The following is a 20,598-nucleotide window of genomic DNA, read 5'->3' as shown; positions in this document are numbered from 1 at the left end:
CAAATAAAATGAAGACGTATGTTAGAATATATGTGCGGAAATTGGATGTATATTCCTTATTACCCAAAGTAGAGGCCTACGTGATGCACGTAACCCACCTACAGTTTAACCAACACATCCATGATGAGAAATGGTTGCGTGAGAATTTTCTCCGTAATAACAAATCAAAAGTTTGAAAATCGTGCACGGAGCTGAGACGCGAGATGCGCTCTATTGAATAATCACGATGAACTATAACGAAAGAAATGAAAATGTATTAAATGATATTTCATTCTCACCTTCTGTAAACAACAGATCAAGCACTCTAGACGAGGCATGGGTTGCAGCAGAATGTAACACATACATTCCGTTCGAATCTGGTATCGTCATTTTAGCTTCTTTTCGAATCTGAGAACAACAACGTTAATTACAATGGATCTTTATTACATGCTATTTCTGATCTGATCATAATATATTAAGGTAGTTTGTAGCTATGATGACACTGACTAAGACTGAATGGATATAACAATCTTGAGTTTAGAAACGGTTTAAAGAAACTTTACTTTAGGTGGCCGAGTGGTAGGGTTCACCGTAAACCATAGCCATAAAATCAGCACAGGTTCACGCCTCTCGTCAACCATTGTTCTGGTGGTAGAACAATTCTTCTCGGATAAGGATTTTAGGTCCAGGTTACACATCTGGCTCGTATAGGCCTATACTTTAAAGAACACAGTGCATCGGAAGAGGGCTTTTCGGCAATGAGATGAAAGTAGTTTTTTGTCGTTCACATATGCGAGCTAGTAATACAGCACAGTTAGGCTGAAATTCCTTCACATTGATATGGATGTTCTACTCACCAGTATGTTTGCGGTTTCGACACTATCTTTAACAGCACAGTAGTGAAGTGGGGTTTGTCCTGCATCCCCTGCTAAATTGATATCAGTCTTGCTCTCACTACATAAAATCTGAAGAAACATATTAATCAAATGAGTTTGATTAAATTATAATGGGCTTGGGAGACTTTTCTGTTATTATTTAAACTATTAACACTTTCAAAATAGTTCTTCTTTGCACATATGGAGAAAGCATGTGCAAAAGCATTGCTTAAATTGTCAAATAGAGGTTTTTACTTAGTTAGTTATATATCTTAGAGTAAAAAAGAATTGTATATTGTATAATATATGCTCTAAGATATATAATTGTGTACCATCTGAATAAAATAGATAAAATAATATAAACATTGTGTTTTCTCGATTGTTAGGGGTTTCTATATCCAATTGACAAGAAAAACAAAATGGTTAAAGCCTACAAAGCAAGAATAGGCCTATCTAGCAGTTTATTTATTTATTTATATGACAGTAGATAGAGGCTTAACTAGACTAAAATAGTAAAGTAGTAGTCTGTAAGAGAGGCCTACATATTTTGCACATTGAATTTCTAAAAATCATTTTGATTTTTCTTTTACATGCTATAAACCATGTGAATTTTAAATCAACGGTGTTTTTATATTGTACAATTTACTGTTTTATTTTCTGTTTTCTCCTGAGGGAGGTAAATCAATTTTAGAAAAAAAATTGAATAAAATGGAAGTTTTTTATTCTAGTAATGTTCACTGCCAATAAAAATTACATGTTCTTACTTACCTCAACAATGCTTGTATAGTTTTTATCACATCCAATGTGGAGTGGGGCTTGATGGCAGTCGTTTAGTATATTCGGATTGGCTCCAAACTCTGACAATAACAATCGACAAGCATCGGGTTTGTCGTACAAAGCTGCCCAGTGAAGAGGTGTGTTTTGAGAGGAGTCCTGTAAATTGACATCTGAACATAATTGAAAAAGTGTAATTTTAATTTGTATAATATATGATTATATCATTTTTTATCTGGCTCATTTATCTCCGTTCAAAGATATTTATTTTGGAAAGATTTCTCCACGTGTTAATTTTCAAAAAGGGCCATAAAACATTAAAAATAAATCACAACAATTAAAAAAAAACCTTTGAACAAACTACACAAGATTAGAATAGATAAAAGCCATCTTTGGCATTTATACAGTAAAAGTCACAAAAGTCAGCCAGGGAATTTTAAATACTTTTTTTTAAACACATTTAACAAAAACATGAATGTAAAACAAGCATGGTTGTCATCCTTGGATAGAAAATAAACGAAAGCATTTGAATATTATTAAAATAAAATCTCTTTATTTCAAAAACTTATTAATTTTCCATTTCATTTTAGCCTTTATTGACATTATTCATATTTTTCTAATACATTATTCATTTCAAATGAAAAGAAACTGCAAATTTGTTTTTTATTCTTAGTTTTCCTTTTCGGTCTAAATTACATTAGATTCTCAAAATACATTGCACTACTGTTGTCAATACAGCAACATATTACATAAAGTAAATAAGCACACTTGACATACATTAGAAATAGTTTGATACAGTTATAAGATGCTATGACGTATTAATGTTTACTGATCGATCGGTTTAAATTTGTAGACAAAAGGAGTCTACATTTCATGCGATTTAATAAATGAAGCTGTCAGAATGAATTTAAAGCTTTGTAGTAATGATATGACGCGAAAGAGGATAGAAGAAGAATCTAATTTCAAAATGGAATCCACGAAGCGAAATGTTGAAATGTACAAAATAAAGTTGAAATTAATTACCGTGGAATTGTAAATGTGTATGTTCCGGAACTAACAACATTATGCAAACCAAAGAAGGTTAACTTGATTAATGAAATTGAGATTGCAAAACATCGTACTGATTTGCGACTGTACCGTTGCAATATATAGTTATTATATGAATGTTAATCGTGTAATTTATCACATTGTACTGAAGCCTCGTTATTTACATGATAGATCAGGAGGAAGATTAAAACATGGAAGTAATCATGACTTTCAACGATAATGGATAATATTTTCTTTTTTTGCAATTAATTTATTTTATATATATTTATTATATATTTATTTCTTTCAAATTAAATAAAATCTCTGAGATAAACCCTAACATGAGATAGACCTAAACTACATGATCATGTTGTTTTTCATATACGCCTAAATGACATAATAGAGTTTCTGAGAAAAATCAAACTAAACATTTTTTGTTTAAACCAAATGTTGATAATAATTTAAGTAGGTTGGTTAGGATAATATTACAACAATAAGAAGTTGGAGATATGTGTAAAAAAGATTCCCGTTGATAATATAACCTAATGATGATGTGTTTTTTTTTTATTTTCATTTAAATTTGACAGCGGGAAACCCATCAGAATGTATTGCAATACATAAAACGATAAACAACAACAATTCAAATCATTTAATCATTTAAGCTAAACTTTGGTTTTAAAACACAAGCAAACTCAAGCATTTGGCAAGAAAAGTTTGCGTGTAGACGGAGTTGACAAACTCATGCAGAAGTAAAAAAAAACCTCAAGAAAACTTTCGCATTTTGGTACATTTTCAAGACTAGACTTATTAATTAGAATTTCACAAACTCCATATTGTAAAACTTCTTTCAAACATAAACAAAAGAGTAAAATAGAATATTACCAATGCCCTCAGATATGAGGAACTCCATGATTTGTATGTTGTTGCCTTTGACCGAATGGTGTAGAACACCGGCACCACGCTTATCTTTAAAATTGACTCGGTCCGGTTTACTCCGATACAGCTCAATAAATTCATCATAATTTCCCTTCTCTGCTATCTAAAAATAAATAAAAAAATTGGACGATGATGAAGGATATCGATTGAATAAAACTATGTCATTTCAAGTCAATAAATTATACAGACGAATTCGTTTTTCTTAATTACGTTATAAAGGGCCTGCATTTACAAGGAATATTACATATTTGCAACAAAAAAAACCCATAAAATATCTGCATTAACAAACAAACAGTAAAAAGCAGTAAAAAAGTACGGTATGTGGTTTCTTTCAATGAGGCAATTATTATATTGCCTTGATATAATGTTGTTATCAGCATTACTTGTATTTAACATTACTCGAGTCTATCTAGTTTTGTGACTCATGTGAAAACTTTCTTTTAGTATGGAATGTCGTCAAACTATAATAAGAGAGTTATAATTATTAGAATAATAAAAAGCATAATAAAAAATGAATACTAAAGCAATTTTGTTTGTGGCTAGTTGTGTTTCAACGATTAGTCTGATGATACATTCATTATTAATTATGAATATTAATACTAATTACTCCAATTAAATGCACCTGCAATGCTCTACAGATAAGTACGTTAATTACAGAATTGATGACGTCATTCATTAGACTTGTAATATAATAAAACTAGAAACAATGATTACGAGGTTTGTAGAGTGTGTTAAAATGGTAGTAGTACTAATTAGGGTGTTTGTGAGTTTTATCGCCTAGGCCATTTAGGAATTGAAAAATAAACAGATAAGTCATTAAAAACCAGCAAACTAACCAACCAACACGATCTGAGACAAAGATATTTATTAATTAATTATTTTAGTCTTTAAAAATCACAATTAATTATCAGTATAATCACTGAGAAGTTTTTTTTAACATGACGTCATTAAAAAAAATGATTGTAGAAACAGAAAAACATGTTATACCTCTTTATACAGTTATACAAATTAGATAGGTTTGAGAAGACACTACATTTACATGCTGGAACAAATGCTATTGTGTGACACCCACCATACTACTTCCAAACACCAAGTCCTAATGTATATTTTATACGTTTATTAGAAAATCAGCCTTTTGCTTACAATAAGCAAAAATGTGGTCATTATTTCAACTTTGTATCTCGTTGGAACAATGTTTGTATTAAGCGAGACTTTTCAAATCATCATAACGATAAAAAAAAATATTGATGGCAATTATCGCACATATTGAAATGATATTCACCAGTTTAGGTGTCACATCAATTGTAAGATGATGATGATGAAACGTTAGGCCTCCGATCACGTACATCAATATAAGATAAACGGAATTGAATATGTTAGTATTGTAATTATAATACCACGAAAGACTACGTATTTACTCAAAAGGAAGATTAAGTTTATCATCAAAAGCTTAACTGAATTAGTCTAATCCACTCTTACATTACGACAATAAACAACACAGTTGCAGTGGCTAGTTGTTTTCTATAAATTATTACAAATCATCATATGTCTAAACATCTTGACAAGTGTAGTGTATGCAATAGGCCTCATTTACTGTTCCATGTGTAAACAATTTTCCAACTGCACTTTATATAGTTTAAATAATTACTTTGAAGTTTTGCTCCGTCGACGAGGGTACATCCATGGAGGAATAATTCTTCCGGTAAGGTACAGTTGCTGAAATACATTCTTTGCCCTCTTAACTCTTTGTTTCTATAGACAAGACGCGGTCGATATATTGTGACCAAACGTTCGGATTCATTTTACGATATATAAACATGGTTTTACCACACTTTGTTAATAGGTTAATAGTACCTGTGTAAACTATCTAGCTAGTTTTAATAGCTCAAGCTGAACAAATAGTGTCGTGTAATTTACAACCAGTTTGATCATCGAGTCACTTCACAAGCAATACCGTTAGAATGTCCTAAATGATAACATAAGATTCGAACCAAACCGATGCCTTAAAATTAGTGATAACAGACAATTGAAATACACAAATAAACCACAATTTTGTCAACGTTTTGCATTCATGCGGGCCTTTACTACGCACAGTTACGTCACATTCTTTGTTGAATGCCAGCAGTCTCAATTTGACTTAACATACATTTTTACATTTTGAATTGAATAGGTCATAGAACTTTACACACGTTACCGGTAAGTTGGCATGCAAATGAAATACGGAACTCAAATATACCTTAATACTCTAAGCAAACCAGTCAATAACATTCACTGACCATTACCTGATCATTAAACATAAAAATAAAATCACCATACATTACTTTTAAAATATAGGCATCATTTAAAACATCATCCCATCCGTCAACCATCTCGATATCAGAATTAGTAGTAGCGTTGGATTGTCGAGCGGATGAATGCAATTGCATAGCCTCTTCAGCTTCGATTCTTGTTTGAAACCCTCCAATATAAGCTCTTCTGGCTATATCCACGATTTCACTCAGCCTTCGTAAGCCGCTCATCCTTCAACGTGTGTTGCCACAGGAAGTTCAAGGTGTGTATTACTGCGTTTAACTTTTGATGCAGTTCTTCTACACCGAGATAGCTATCGCAGGATGACACCTTAAGTTTTATTAATAATGTCTGGATATTTTTTTAAAACTACAAATGTAACAATGTCTAGAAGAGCAAGTGTCCAAATTATAATCGATGTTCAGGTATTGGTATACTGCTGTATACAATCAGTTCAGTTTCTTTCAACACTGATGGATGCTCGATAAATAGAGATCCCAAGCCGGACATCGCATGCATACATTTCAAATCAGATCTGTACAGAATATTCTTGAAACAAATCTTGTTTGTATAATTTTCCCATCATCCTAATTTTAGAGTTGCGCGTGTGCATTAAATCAACCCCACTATTGGCTAAACCTCAAATGACTTAACAGATATGCAAATTTGTCAACGATTTTTCATTTATTCACTTGACATGAATCAATGTCAAAAAAGAAAACAAATTAATCTCAGAATTAAACGAATCTTTTTACATTAAAATTGTATTAAAGCAGACGATTGATCAAGAGAACGCCCGGAGGAACGCGTGAACTACTGCGTGTAAACCACTCTCAAAGAACCGGGATTATTAATATTCAACCAGAATTAACCAGAATTCGAAAACAAACTCCTTAATCATCATGTTTACTAATCAATGATTGCCGATACCTATTATCACCAATCTTGAATATTACAGAAATAAAACATCCATTATATATTTGATTATGTGGTATTATAATAATATATGAAAGATGGTGGCGAAATCGGAAGGCTTGGCCTACTAACAGTAGACAATACAGTTCATTCACACGACAAATCCAAGCACTACAATGTACATAATCTAAAACCTGTGACGTAACAAACCACTTGTCAGCAGAATTCAATCCATTTAGCTTTCAAGTCTGCTTACCCGTCTGAACTATGTACATTATTTCACATAGCAATTATTCGACACATCCCCTATTCTAATTGATATTGTTGTCATTATGAATGTATAATGAAGCATCACAGTTATACCTGGCAGATGTTATCGCCTATATTGGATGAATCTTCCAAAAAATGTAGAAAAACTAAACATTGTGACAGCCTCAATAGAGATAGTCACACGGTGTAATATCATGGAGGTATAGAAATGTCTATCGTAGCCTAATCCTACAGAAAGTAGTGCAAGTGCGTATAACCAGACAGTGAAATTCACTCTTCCCTACAAATACCGAGAAAACAAAGGGAATTGTTCACTTTAAAAAAGCAAGCAATTTACATTGAAAACAGCAAATGAAGCCAATGAAATGGAATGTTTCTTCTCTAACCACTTTACACAATTGGATATATGATACTGTCATTAGTAGTTGATTTGTTGTTTATGAGCCATTCCATCTGAACGTTAATATTCGACGTTACGATTAAAGAATAATATATCTAAAATATGTCACCTTACAGTCTAGACCGACAGAATAGCTACCATACACCATCTTTGTTGTTTTCAAAGCTCATGAATATTCATGATGTTATGGTAAAAAAACAATAGCTATACAATATCCAGGAAGCAATACACTCACGTACAGTACAAGTACACAAACGTGTGACAAATGTGGAGAAATTGAAAATGAAAATCATTTGTTTTTTAGTTGTAGATTTATTCAGAAATATTGGAGGAAAATGCTTAGTATCTTTGTAAGTTTAAATCACAATAATATATCATTTAAACAATTAATACTAGGAACGGGAGATAAGCTAATAGATTATATTTACACTTTTGCAGCATTTACTATTTATAGAATAAAAATGTTATCTGCACTAAATAAGCCAGTGGGTAAATCTTTATGGAATTCATTTAAAAGCAATATGTTATATAACATTGAATGTGAAACATATAACAATAAAGAAACAAGTATAGAAAAATGGGTAGCTTTAAGAAATAAGATTATGATAATATAATTTCTAATTTGATACGATTAACCGAAAAAGAATTACAGTGATACGGGTTACTGGTGGTACTGAGTTATTATTGTTTTTTTTATCATGTATATAAATATATTGTATAATCCGGGTTGTAAAATGAAAACAAACAAATGAAAATGTGTGAACTATTTTAAAACGGGATAGATGACAATGATGATCCTGTCAAGTGTATAACAAAATATACGAAAATTAATGAAAAAAGGAGTAATACAGGATTCATATATGTAAAAATGTTACTTATGAACTGTAACGACATTTACAAGTTAAATAATACGATTTTATGTAATATGAGATAATATGAATGTGAATAAAAGTGGTGTTTGCGCCACAAAAGAGAAAAAAAAAAAAAAAGCTATACAATATCCAGGAAGCAATACACTCACGTACAGTATTATACGTAAGGTATAGTAACATTCCTCATTATATAACTGTTATTGTTATATTTCATGTCGTGTAGCCATACTTATGTAATTTTTTTTCATTAATTTATTCTTTATTCGTTATGTACATATATATAGATACAAAGCTCTTAACTAATATACATAAGAAAACATTACAATCAAATACAAAAGTAGTACCGTACCGTAGATGCAATGTTTTCAATCGTGATGGATATTGTGTTGTTGTTCCTTGGCAACACACTACGTGCGCGGAAGGAAAGTTGACCAATCACAAGTGACGGTTCATTCGTTGCTTGTGATTGGTCAAATTATTGTTACGTATATGCCGTTGGAATGTACTGTATCAGAATATTAGAATAGGTATATTAAGCACCGAGATCAGACAGTTATGTAAACTGTATTATACGATTGGTTGCACGAAGGCAATATCGATATGATAATATATAATACATTTATGGATTCAAAATTGTATCTCTGTATATTGGCTTTATATCTGTAAATAAGGATATTTTTTTTAACGTTTAAGAAGTATTGAAATTACAATCATGAATGCAATGGAGGGATGTTAATCTATTTTGTAACACAATATAATCGTTCAATAACAATCAGTTTGAAAACTAATGTATCACGTGCAGGTAACATTTTGTTTTAATTATCATCAGCGAAGTCAAAACGTCAATAGTTGACACACTAATATCCTTAATGAACGAGTTCTATGCGTAAACATGACACGGAAAACACGTGATGATCTGGCCAATCGCGGTGAATTGTAATAAAGAAACGTTTCAAAGACGGCCGTTCAAAGGCAAAACAACGTAACTACAACATTTTACTTTTTGAGAAAAGTTGAATTGGAATGAGTGTTTGCATTTCAGCAACAAATTATCGTAATGATGTGAAATTTTGAATGATGATTCCATAATAATTATTATTAAATACAAAATTTTAAATAATTTAAACACTTTGATCAAAAGTTATTTGCACTTTAAACAGATACGTTGAATGAGTTCGAAAGAGAAGAAATCGTAGATGATGGACAGACGCGTTCGCCGTTCGAGTGACGATTTGACGAGAAAGAAAGAAGAAATCTGATAGACCAAAATGCGAAAATACTTCTTTAACTTCTCCGACTTCATATGCGTCTGCTCCGAAGTTCGATAGTTCATCAGCACAATCATGATGGCTTATAGATCAAAGACCTAAAACCGTTATTGTGAAAATGATTTCCATTGTATAGTCAATGTATTATTGGTTGTTACGAAACCGACCATCATGTATAAACATTAAAATAAATTTTGATCCTATTTTTAATATTCTGGTGTTAGTTCCATTACAAACTGATTAGATATTCCTAATTTAATTAACTCAAGTTGGATTTTATATTTTGTAAATTCTAAATAAATTGATTGTAATCTTTCGATAATTAAATATATTAAATTGTTAATAAATAATGTATGTTTCTAAATTTACTAATTCTACCCTAATTGCCTGCTGTTTTCCAGGTATGTGACCCTTCTGATTTGTCTACTTCAATATGTCAATAATTAAATTCTATAGGAGGAGACAATGGAAACACTTTTATGGAAATAGCTGTCTCAGATATTCCACAAACTATGCGTTGTTGATCATGTTTTCTCTCTCACAGAGAGGCAACGCAATGACGTTGACATAACGCAAGCGAGTTGACCAATGAAGTGGCAGTTCGAATAATCCATCGCTTTTCATTTCTCAACTCGCTTGCGGTGCACCTACGTCATTGTATTGCGTCTCCAGTGGAAACCAATGCTTCAGCGAGACAAACTGAAGGTGTTTGATTGGAATTGGAATATTTCAACTTCGTTCGCACAGAGAGCGCGATTAAGCTCGGATTCGCCGCTGTAGGCACTTTGCCAGTACTTCCGGAATCACGCCTCTAGCGGCAGCCGAAGCTATTAATAAATCATATCTAATCGTCGTACGTACGACGTGGTCGCTATGTTTATATAATTGAATGTGATTCAATTTGATTGTATTGATGTTACCGGTCATTTAAGCTTAAATCGAAGTTTCAATTTGGCCAACTCATTAATGAATTCGCTTTGAGAGTCACTTCCGGATTCGCGCCCTCTTGCGGCAGTCAAAGAAGTATGGTACGCACTTACGCTCATTACGTTTCCCTTTCATTCTTTCATTCATTTATTTAAACAAAGAAAAATTCAATATATGTTAACAAAATATGAATCAAATAGTTAATGCCTTGTATCTGGTGAAACTCAAATAAAATTTAAGACAGGTTCCACCAGGAAATTACGTTTCTTTTTGATTTTTTCTCTTTGATAATGATATTGCGACAGAATAAATAAAGTTTGTATCGTTTAAAACAATATCAGTTCAGCAAAAGTAACGTTAAACATAATCGTCCCCTTTATCCTTTACCACTGATGATTACCGTATCGTTCCACCATTTCATCTTGTTTCTTTTTTTTCCTCTTTTATTTGTTCACCAATTACACTTTGCATTACCTCCTTAATAGGACCAATATGATTTCAATAAGTTTCGCCACAAGTAACAGTAAGTGTATTGATCGCTATAAACAATCCGTGTATTCATTGGTACCATATCCATATTTTAAAGTATTGTGTGAATAGTAATTGTCACAAAATTCTAGCGACATTGTATGAGCTTTAGTCGTAAAGATTAAAAGATGTAAATGGAACTCACGTTCATAATAAAATCAAAGCATGGAGGTTATTTTATACCTCCATGATCAAAGTAACCAAACTATTTTATGTAAGGGTAGGCCTACCGTATACCATAATAGCACACATTAAACTTATTTTAATTTAAATAGTTTCCAATGTAATATGTAATAATTTATTTATTTACATACAACAACAAAAGAAGTTCTGTTCTATTTACTATATTGACTTGATTTGTGTATGTACTTCTTCTTCTTAATAATACACAAATCAAGTCAATATAGTAAATAGAACAAAACTTCTACTAATTGACCAATAGTCTATTTTGGTGATGGGAGTGTCTCATTCATTGATCTTAGCTATCAGTCTCATTCATCGATCTTAGCTATCAGTCTCATTCATCGATCTTAGCTATCAGTCTCATTCATCGATCTTAGCTATCAGTCTCATTCATCGATCTTAGCTATCAGTCTCATTCATCGATCTTAGCTATCAGTCTCATTCATCGATCTTAGCTATCAGTCTCATTCATCGATCTTAGCTATCAGTCTTTCCCGGGGTCTTTCCACCTCTCGTAAGTATAATACCTGTTGTAAATCACCAAGGAAGGCATGACGTAGGAATAATGCCGTAACAACTCGCAGCTCAATCTCCAAAAATCACACCACGGCTCAGAGATAAATACAATAAACAATGGAATGTTTACACAAATAGGAAGCCTGCTAAATAAGGTAGTTTAAGAAATGATCATTGATTAAGGCCTAGGCTAGTAAAGTCTACATGCTAAGAAAGATCTGTTAACCTACCGTGAACAAATGATCATTGATTAAGGCCTAGGCTAGTAAAGTCTAAATGCTAAGAAAGATCTGTTAACCTACCGTGAACAAATGATCATTGATAAGGCCTAGGCTAGTAAAGTAGGCTATACATGTTAAGAAAGATCTGTTAACCTACCGTGAACAAGTTTGCAAAAGCCATGTGCTTTACTGTTCAGCCTACATCGGATTGTATTTGAAATTGATATTACGCGGTGTCTATAATCCACCATTTAAGAACCTCTGCCTAGATTTTTGTGCAGGTATGGATATAGTTTTGATTTACGAAGAGCAACACGCTTCCACTATGTCAATATTAAATTCTCATTCACTGACCGTTTATATAAACACTTAACAAAGCAAGTATATATTGTTTGAAAGGTTTGCGAAAATAATAGTGTGTTGATATATATAAAGTTTGCGGGTACACCACAATACTTCGTCCTCTCATGAGTGAGAATGCAGAAATCCCAGGAAAGTGGGAAATACAGTAAATGAAACTGGGAAGGACTGGCTTGAAAGCTAAAACAATAGCAAAGTTCACATTGACGGGATAGAAACTAGCTAAGAAAAGCATTGTTTGAAAGCTAAAACAATAGCAAAGTTCACAGTGACGGGATAGAAACTAGCTAAGAAAAGCATTGTTTCTCATGAATAATGTGAACTAGCTATAAAAGAGCCACGGAGGTATGGAGGAGCATTGTTGAAAAAAAAATGTACAAGAATACGTTTGACACAGAGAGATGTGGTAAGTATGTTTTAAATATTATTATATTAAAATATAGATTTACTCTTTTTTTCTTTATACTTGAATTGATCCAGAAAAGAGCAGATTTGCACATTCCGGTACATTAATGTTTCTATTATCTAACCTCTCTAAAACCCGTTTAAGACATTCATTTATTTGAAAATAATCAATATTTAAGGTAATTAAAAATAATTATCCTCACTTACTGCAGCAACTGTCAATATTAACTTTCTGCAGGCCTTTCTTGAAATCTTTTAATATCTTTTAATTAACGTTAAACTACAATTTGATTATTTTACACGAGGCATATTATTGTACTAAGTGTCAGAAGGTCAAACATATTTGAGCATTACAATTACTTTTACGGTTAACAAAATCATGACAAAACAAACCTAATCAAGTAAAATATATTATTTATATGTTTTTCATTAAATTTATTCTTGCGAATCGAAAGTAGATGGAATATAATGCGCATTAGTACTGACATTTCAATTTACTTATTGGGATATGAAACAAATTCACAACCAATCAAGAAATGTTAGACTTATGCTAATATATTGGCATGTTGGAAAACACGATTAATGTTCTCTGTCTTTGTTTAGAATGTATTTTTTTAAATGAAAACAGAATAATTTAAATTCGTTTTAAAAGACAAAAAATCTCAATTAGGACATTAACGAATAGACACTAAGCATACACAGGTGCTAACATTAAGCATAAGCAGCTCACATATAACAACTATGAGATGAGAGAGGAGGCAGCCTATACGAATAATACTTTTTGCCTCCTTATTTCACTTGAGGAAAGCATCACTTTAATGTAAGCATCACACTTAAGGTTTGCAAAACTTGTCATTTCACAAGCAAGCTTTATGATTATTAATAGAACATAACAAACATTTATTTACGAGACAGAATGTTTTAAAGAATGAATCCTATGATGTCTTGCTTTAGTAACAGTGAAACAAATACAATTGTCAAAAGTGATAATAGGAGATTGAACCGATTGATGTCAGTCTACGATAAGACCCTAGAAGCTAGCAGGATAAATCCTTCATCGAGAGGAATCAGACAATATATGACGTGGGTGTAGCTAAACACTTAGTCTGGGCTCCAGACGGAGTTTTTTTCTTAATATTAGTAAAAATATAAACATTTTTGCACATATGGCGTTTCATACGTGTATTACTTGAGTTTGGATACTCCGTCTGGGGAAACACGCAAAAGTCACGTGGTTTAACACCAAGAATTCTTGGTGCATAGATTATCCGGTTGACTAGTTTCAGCTGCATGCGATTGGCTACTCACTCGTACACTGTTTTAATATTCATATTTCAGAATTTCAAAGACTCAACAACTAATTGTGGTACGCATGCGCTATGTTACGTTTAGACAATGTACTTGGGTACATTGATCGGGACATTGATGAAAGTTTCTGAAGGCTAGAAATGATTTTATATGCCTAGTAGTAGTCTGGTAAACATTTGATGGGATTTTCCCCAAGAACATGAAAACTCGTCTTGCTTCTGCGCAAATCAAACATTGAATGAATCATTTAATATTACGCGGAGATAATTTGATTTAAATCCCACCTAGACCCTGTCCTGTTCTGTGTAGTGGTGTCGTAGCCCTGTCTGTTGTGTGTGAATCCTGTTGTGTGCCGGTGGTGGTATGTAGGCCTACCTCTTATTGGCGTTTTATTTGGCAGATCATACGTGCGAGGCCTAGGCTAAGGACTAAACAATTAATAAACAAAACAACTTGGCAACACGATTTCATTATTTCAACAGTCTCGATCGTACATTCAGCATGACTGTACGTACTCGATCTTTTTCATTTTGAAACAAAATGATCATTGGTTGATTTGAAATCCATATTTAAATACCGCCCGCCCCATATAGCCAAATACGGTATGATAACCTACGTCATTCTTATCAGTTGTTTGCGGTCTGCAAATCGATTTCTATACGTGTTTCACAAGTCTGTATTTTCAGACAAAAATCGGGGTCGAAATAAAAACAAATAAATTATTAAAAAAAACAATACAGACTTGGAGCAAGTCTACTAAACACTATACTATTTTGTCGGAAAGAAATAAGCTTTAAGATGAGATAATAAGAATAAAAATAAATCTTCATTTTTATATTGTCAAATATTGTTAATTAACCAATATTTATACATACAAACTAAACTAAATTGTCTACAACAACAGTATATTTTTCCATGAAAAAGTAGAAATTCTTAATTTCTCATCAAAAATTAGAATTATGCATTATGTAGATACAGTTTCCCCTGTACCTTGCCGACCCAACAATGTTAAACAAAAGATGTTCATTTATCAAACAGTTATTGTTACAATATAAACTAATGTGTAAGGTAACAGTTTACAGGGCGTTTTTCCATGTTTAGAAAAAGTAGAAATTGTTTATCTTTGGAATAATTTTTTCACAGTAATGCTTTAACAAGAGAGATGTTCATGTACTCGCTAACATTCTCTCTGATCATATCACATTCACATTAACATTATAGACTATAAACTGAGATGATGTATAAATAATTATTCTAAATGCGGTTACTAATAGTAGATGGATAAAGTGGAGTCAAAAGCACTGATTCCGCTTATGATAAACGATCTCTTTAACAAATATAATGGCTTTTATAATATCGTCATGAGATCGATTGCAGAGTTAAAGAAATAACAAAATCATGTGAGCTGATCAATAGATTATTCATTCAACTTTTATTGACAAAAAAATAGATCATCAATAGTGAAAATGTAGGGCAATATAATTAGGATAAATGATATGAAAAAATACGTCATTCAACCATAGAGAATCACTACATGAGAAAAAAAATAATTGACGACTAAAATATGATTATGACATTTTAGCTGCTGCACACTTGTTGACTACAATGATTATAACTTAAGTCAGTCACCTTGTATAACTTAGCACACTTTAATTTAAAAAAAAAACTATTAGCCAAAGAAATGCCAATTAGCACATATTTCATGACTTCACATGCCATATATATTATTGTAGGCTAGTACAGTGATATAAACGTAAACTACTTATATAGGTTTAATTTTTAACTTTTATACAATCAGAATTTTTAACTTTTACACAATCAGATTGTTCAGATAGCAATTGCATTTTTATAACACTTTTGTTAACATTTTATTATACCTTATTTTTCTATGTATTTTTCTAAATTTGTTAAATGTCGGTTTTATTGTATCGTTCAAGTTGACAGGGGCTGGTCAAGCACATCACAAGATGACAGTTTTATACTTTTGCTTTTCCGCTACTCTCCTGTTATACTTATATGTTTGTTTTTTTGCTATGTAGAAAGATTGAAAATAAATAAATAAAATAGGTTATATCCTATAGTATAATAGAGTTATTGAATTGTAAGCCATGAAACCATTCTTAACTGTTTCTGAATTCTACTTGCTTTTTTTCTATTTTATTTTATAAGTTTTTATTTCAATCTGATTTTTTTTCTTCAATTTTATTTTTCATTGTATGATAGAGTAATTGCATATGTAAGCCATGAAACCATTTGTAATTTTGTTTCTGAATTCTACTTGCTTCTTTTCTATTTTGTTTTGAGTTTTCTTCAATTTCATTTTTCATTGTATGATAGAGTAATTGCATATGTAAGCCATAAAAACATTTTTGTTTCTGATACTTGCTTCTTATATATTTTTTCATTGAGCCTAGAATGGGAGTGTGGCCAAAGACTGACTGAATCAGCTACAAGTTATTTTACTTTGATGGTTATAGATCTAACAAACTATCTGATGTCCTCCTTTAATGCCATGAATGGGAAAACTGAGATAATTATTCACAAAATTCATGCCATGATGACAAACATAAGGGTTAAACCTAATGGATTATTTCAGTCATTTTATATAAGGGTTATTACACTCTGAGAAATATGATAAGGGCGTACCTTATTGCAAAATACCATTGAAAGATCATTATCTTCATTACCTAAGTACTGATTGACAAATAATGTTATCGCCTGATTGTCAACTAAATTGATAGATTTGATTAGGCTGTCCATATCGTCAGATGTTATCAATACTCCTCAGTCGCCAACATACCAAGCTTAATTTATTATTTCAAAGTTAAATTAGTACTGAAAATGAGATGATATTATATACTTATTTTCTACATATAAATTGTTCAATAGGCTAATATCTACTAAAAAAAGAAGGACGTAAACGGTTAAGAAATATTATCAACAGTACGTCTACGCATGCGCACTCTCAACGATGTTTGTATTTAATTTTATTACGAAGCCGATCGACGGACCCTCAGAACGATACTATTTGGCAAGACAATAACATAATAGTTGACAACAAGTAAAAAATAGAATTTATATAATCATAATAGAAATCTTAAAAAGGGAATCAAATAAAAAACTTTAAAAAAATAATTGGTCATCAGTGAGAGGCAAGAGGCAGAAGACAGGAAGCATGTAAACAAAAATGAAGGATGGAAGATTATGACATGAAAACAATGAGAAATGGTTTATAATAATTATGTACATTTTACATAACATTTTCCAAACGTTATTACTAAAAGATGCAGGAGAAATAATATTAAGATATATTTGTAAGCGCACGTGATACCACATGACGTCATATATAGCTATTATAACATGAGCTCGTGGATTAATAATAAGTATTGATAATAATATATAATAATTGATAACATAAGTACGACGCGTCGTTATAGTTTTGCCGACGTAAGGAGTGGTTTATTTGTCATCAGCCTAATCTGTTTTCTTACAGCGTTGGTTGTTGTTGTGTTTGAATAAACTGAACGATACCTCAAACGGTTGTTTATGTAACTGTAAAACTACTATACCAATTTCAAATATTTCGATCATCTCACTAATTGGTGTTTTCCTTTATGAAATGTTTCGATTAAATTGCTGCTGTTTGTTCTCAGCGACATGTCAACTGTTTTATTCTATGTTTCTTTGGTTACTAGGTGACGACGAAATGGTTTAGATCGAAAATATATTTTTCAAAAATAACTTCAGTTATAAACAAACATTTACTTTGAAAAGTAGACGGAACAAATAGGGTATTGGATCGAGGGGACATTGTTCTTGCTGGAATAAATCGAAGATCACGCATTACCGTTGGTCAGTCATTGATTAAGTTGTAATTAAGGAACATTTGATATCCTCTAGATGATGACGTAATGAGGAAAATGATGACCATTATGCAGGAGAATCAGATGCAAATTTATTTAAGCCTTGTGAAACGCATGACAGGCACAATCGGTGTCATACAAATATTTAAAAAAACGTATAACAAAAACATTATTATGATGTTTGATACATCTGCTAATGTCTGACGATGAATGGTGAAGATTCTAAACATTGACGGACAATTGTAATAATTAGGGAATTTTGAAGTAATAATTTTTGACAATGTGTAAATGTAAAATTACTGTGTCCTATCCTATCACATGTAATTTGCAGGCATATTTCGTATTGTATGTTGTAACAGTTAAAACGTCTGTCGTTTTAGAATAGGCTAAGAGTTTCAATAGTGAAATGATCTTGTTAGGTGTAATCCGCAACTATCTGTTACCAAGGAAGAGTATAATTCCACTCTTCCCTGCTGTTACGATCTTCAAATCTCTTCACAAAATGAGAGAAAATTCTACTTTTGTGTGATTTCCGTTTTTATTGTTTGTTGTATGGAATTTTTATTCTGAAATAAAGTGACCAATAAAAATGCCATTGCTCAGTCATTATAGTATTCACATTATTAAAAATAAATTCAGTTCTTTACATTGTCCAGTGACGATGATTATTTAAATTTTTTTTTAAATGCCTCCATAAATTAATTTTTTTAAATTTTTATTTATTTGTTAGAGAGAATTACAATAAAACGAACAAAACAAGAAAAAACATCTTTTAAAGTATAACAACTAAGAAAAAAAATTAATAAAAATACAGTAGTCCTCTTTTAAAACAAACATTGTATTTGATAAAATAACAATAAAAATGATAAAATTATTCTCATTGTAATTTATTTGTAACGTGGAATTTTAGATCAGCGTCCCTTTTAGCATATGGGTCAATTAAGCCAGTCATTTATATTGTCACCATATTGTATGTAAATCATATCAGCAGTCGACAAAAAACCCTTTTTCTGAATAGTTTAATTGTTTAGTAACTCAACATTAGTTAAATATGTATTTTCCTCCAAAAACATTTAAAATGAAGATTAATTAAATCGGACTTGGAATAGGTTATTCTGCAGTTTTAATACAGCTAATCACTTCCGCAGAAAAAAATTAGCACAATAATGTTTCCACTTATAAAATGACAAAATAAATGGTTAGATTCAATCCCCATTCAATCAAAAACCCACCCACTGGCAGCCAATTTCGATCCAATTTTTGGTCAACATAAATAACTACGTGAAATTAAAATAGCATAGGCCTACTCAACAATTTTTTTTTTACAGAATTGTTTTTTTAGGGGGACAATACATCTTTGAATTTGTACTGTAGTTAATTAATTAGTCATAGGCCTATACTGTAGTTAAATCATTGCTCATCTGAAAATATTCAATATTGAGCGAATAAATGTATTAAAGAAATGTATTTAATTATGAAATGATCTTGTAAATATTGCTATGTCAACAATATTATTCTAAATATTAGACCATTAATGTGTACATTTACGACAACGGATTGACAATGAAGACTACTTCTATAAAATATTATTATTATTCTTTGTTAATGTAAACAAAACTCAACTCCAAAAGCTGTGTATAAATAGCTATCTTGTATACTAAAATTTGTTTGTTGAAATAAGTTTGGCTACTCAAATAAATACAACTTCTCTACGTTTTTGCATTTAATTATAATTAATATTATCTTGTTTTAAATAACATATTATTATTTTGTTCCTTTTTTGTGGCATAAACACCACTTTTATTGACATAAAATCATATTATTTATCACATTTTTGTTAACTTCTAATGTCATTACAATTTGATCAACTTCATCAATATCATTTTTAAATCTTGTATATTCACTTTGTATTCCATATTACCTCCTTTTTTTCTAATAAATAATAAAATATTATTGTCTAGTATTTTGTTCAATTCAATTAAATTCAAAATTCTTTAATCATCCCACACGGGGCAATTCAAATAAAAAGGTCTAGATTAAAATGATCTTACAAAATATACAAAATATCACAATACACAGTTCTTACCTTTATAAGGCGATATGGACTATCAAAAATACTACACACTTCCGACGTCATGACAATATCATCCAACGTGTCCTCCTCGTTTGGTACCATATGCATCATTGACGACGAGGTTGTAGTACCACGTCGCCTCATACTAACTCCCCCAAAACTCTTTAAACGGTTGAGCATTTCCAATCCTGAGTGCGTCCGTCGGCGTATAAACGTCCGCAGGCTAATGCTCATACCACCTAGTAGTTACCAGAAAACATTTATCATCATTCCTTTTTTTTACAATGAATCACAAACGATGCTGTTGTATAACTGGAGAATGATTCGTAAATACTATTCATTCAAGGTTGTGTAATTCTTATCGCGTACTAATCACAAGCTAAATCCGGGATATCTTGGTATATTTATATTAATATTCCTGATCTTGTGTCGGCGTAGATAGAAACGCATTGAGATACCAACATTGACAAGCAATCTTTTAGCTAATATTAATAACCAGAGAGTGAGATCCAAGAGCAGGTAATATCATTTAAAGAAAATACTCTCATAGTTATCATGATTGACCTCAAAAGAACATTTTAATTAAAGTAGCTCTGTCTGAACATACTG

The 20,598-nt window shown here is 31.5% G+C and overlaps 1 protein-coding gene across 2 annotated transcripts in view; it reads right to left on the bottom strand.

The window, feature by feature from the left end:
- Positions 1-20,174, bottom strand: part of LOC140062716 (transient receptor potential cation channel subfamily A member 1-like) — a 36,458-nt gene extending 16,284 nt beyond the window's left edge. The window contains exons 1-5 of one of the 2 annotated variants that reach the window (XM_072109033.1): positions 20,002-20,174; positions 3,537-3,693; positions 1,623-1,801; positions 837-944; positions 279-387 (exon numbers count right to left, since the gene is read on the bottom strand). In XM_072109033.1, coding sequence (XP_071965134.1) covers positions 279-387; positions 837-944; positions 1,623-1,801; positions 3,537-3,693; positions 20,002-20,169 — 721 coding nt within the window. In that variant the 5' untranslated portion in view covers positions 20,170-20,174. Of the gene's footprint in view, positions 1-278; positions 388-836; positions 945-1,622; positions 1,802-3,536; positions 3,694-5,911; positions 5,988-20,001 lie in introns of those variants that run through there. The other variant, XM_072109035.1, reaches the window with a different exon arrangement.
- Between the last annotated feature and the right edge of the window lie 424 nt (positions 20,175-20,598).

This window comes from Antedon mediterranea, chromosome 11 (genome assembly GCF_964355755.1).
Source record: "Antedon mediterranea chromosome 11, ecAntMedi1.1, whole genome shotgun sequence".
NCBI lineage: Eukaryota > Metazoa > Echinodermata > Crinoidea > Comatulida > Antedonidae > Antedon > Antedon mediterranea.
Note: the sequence above shows the minus strand (reverse complement) of the source record. Positions and strands in the feature narration are given on the sequence as shown.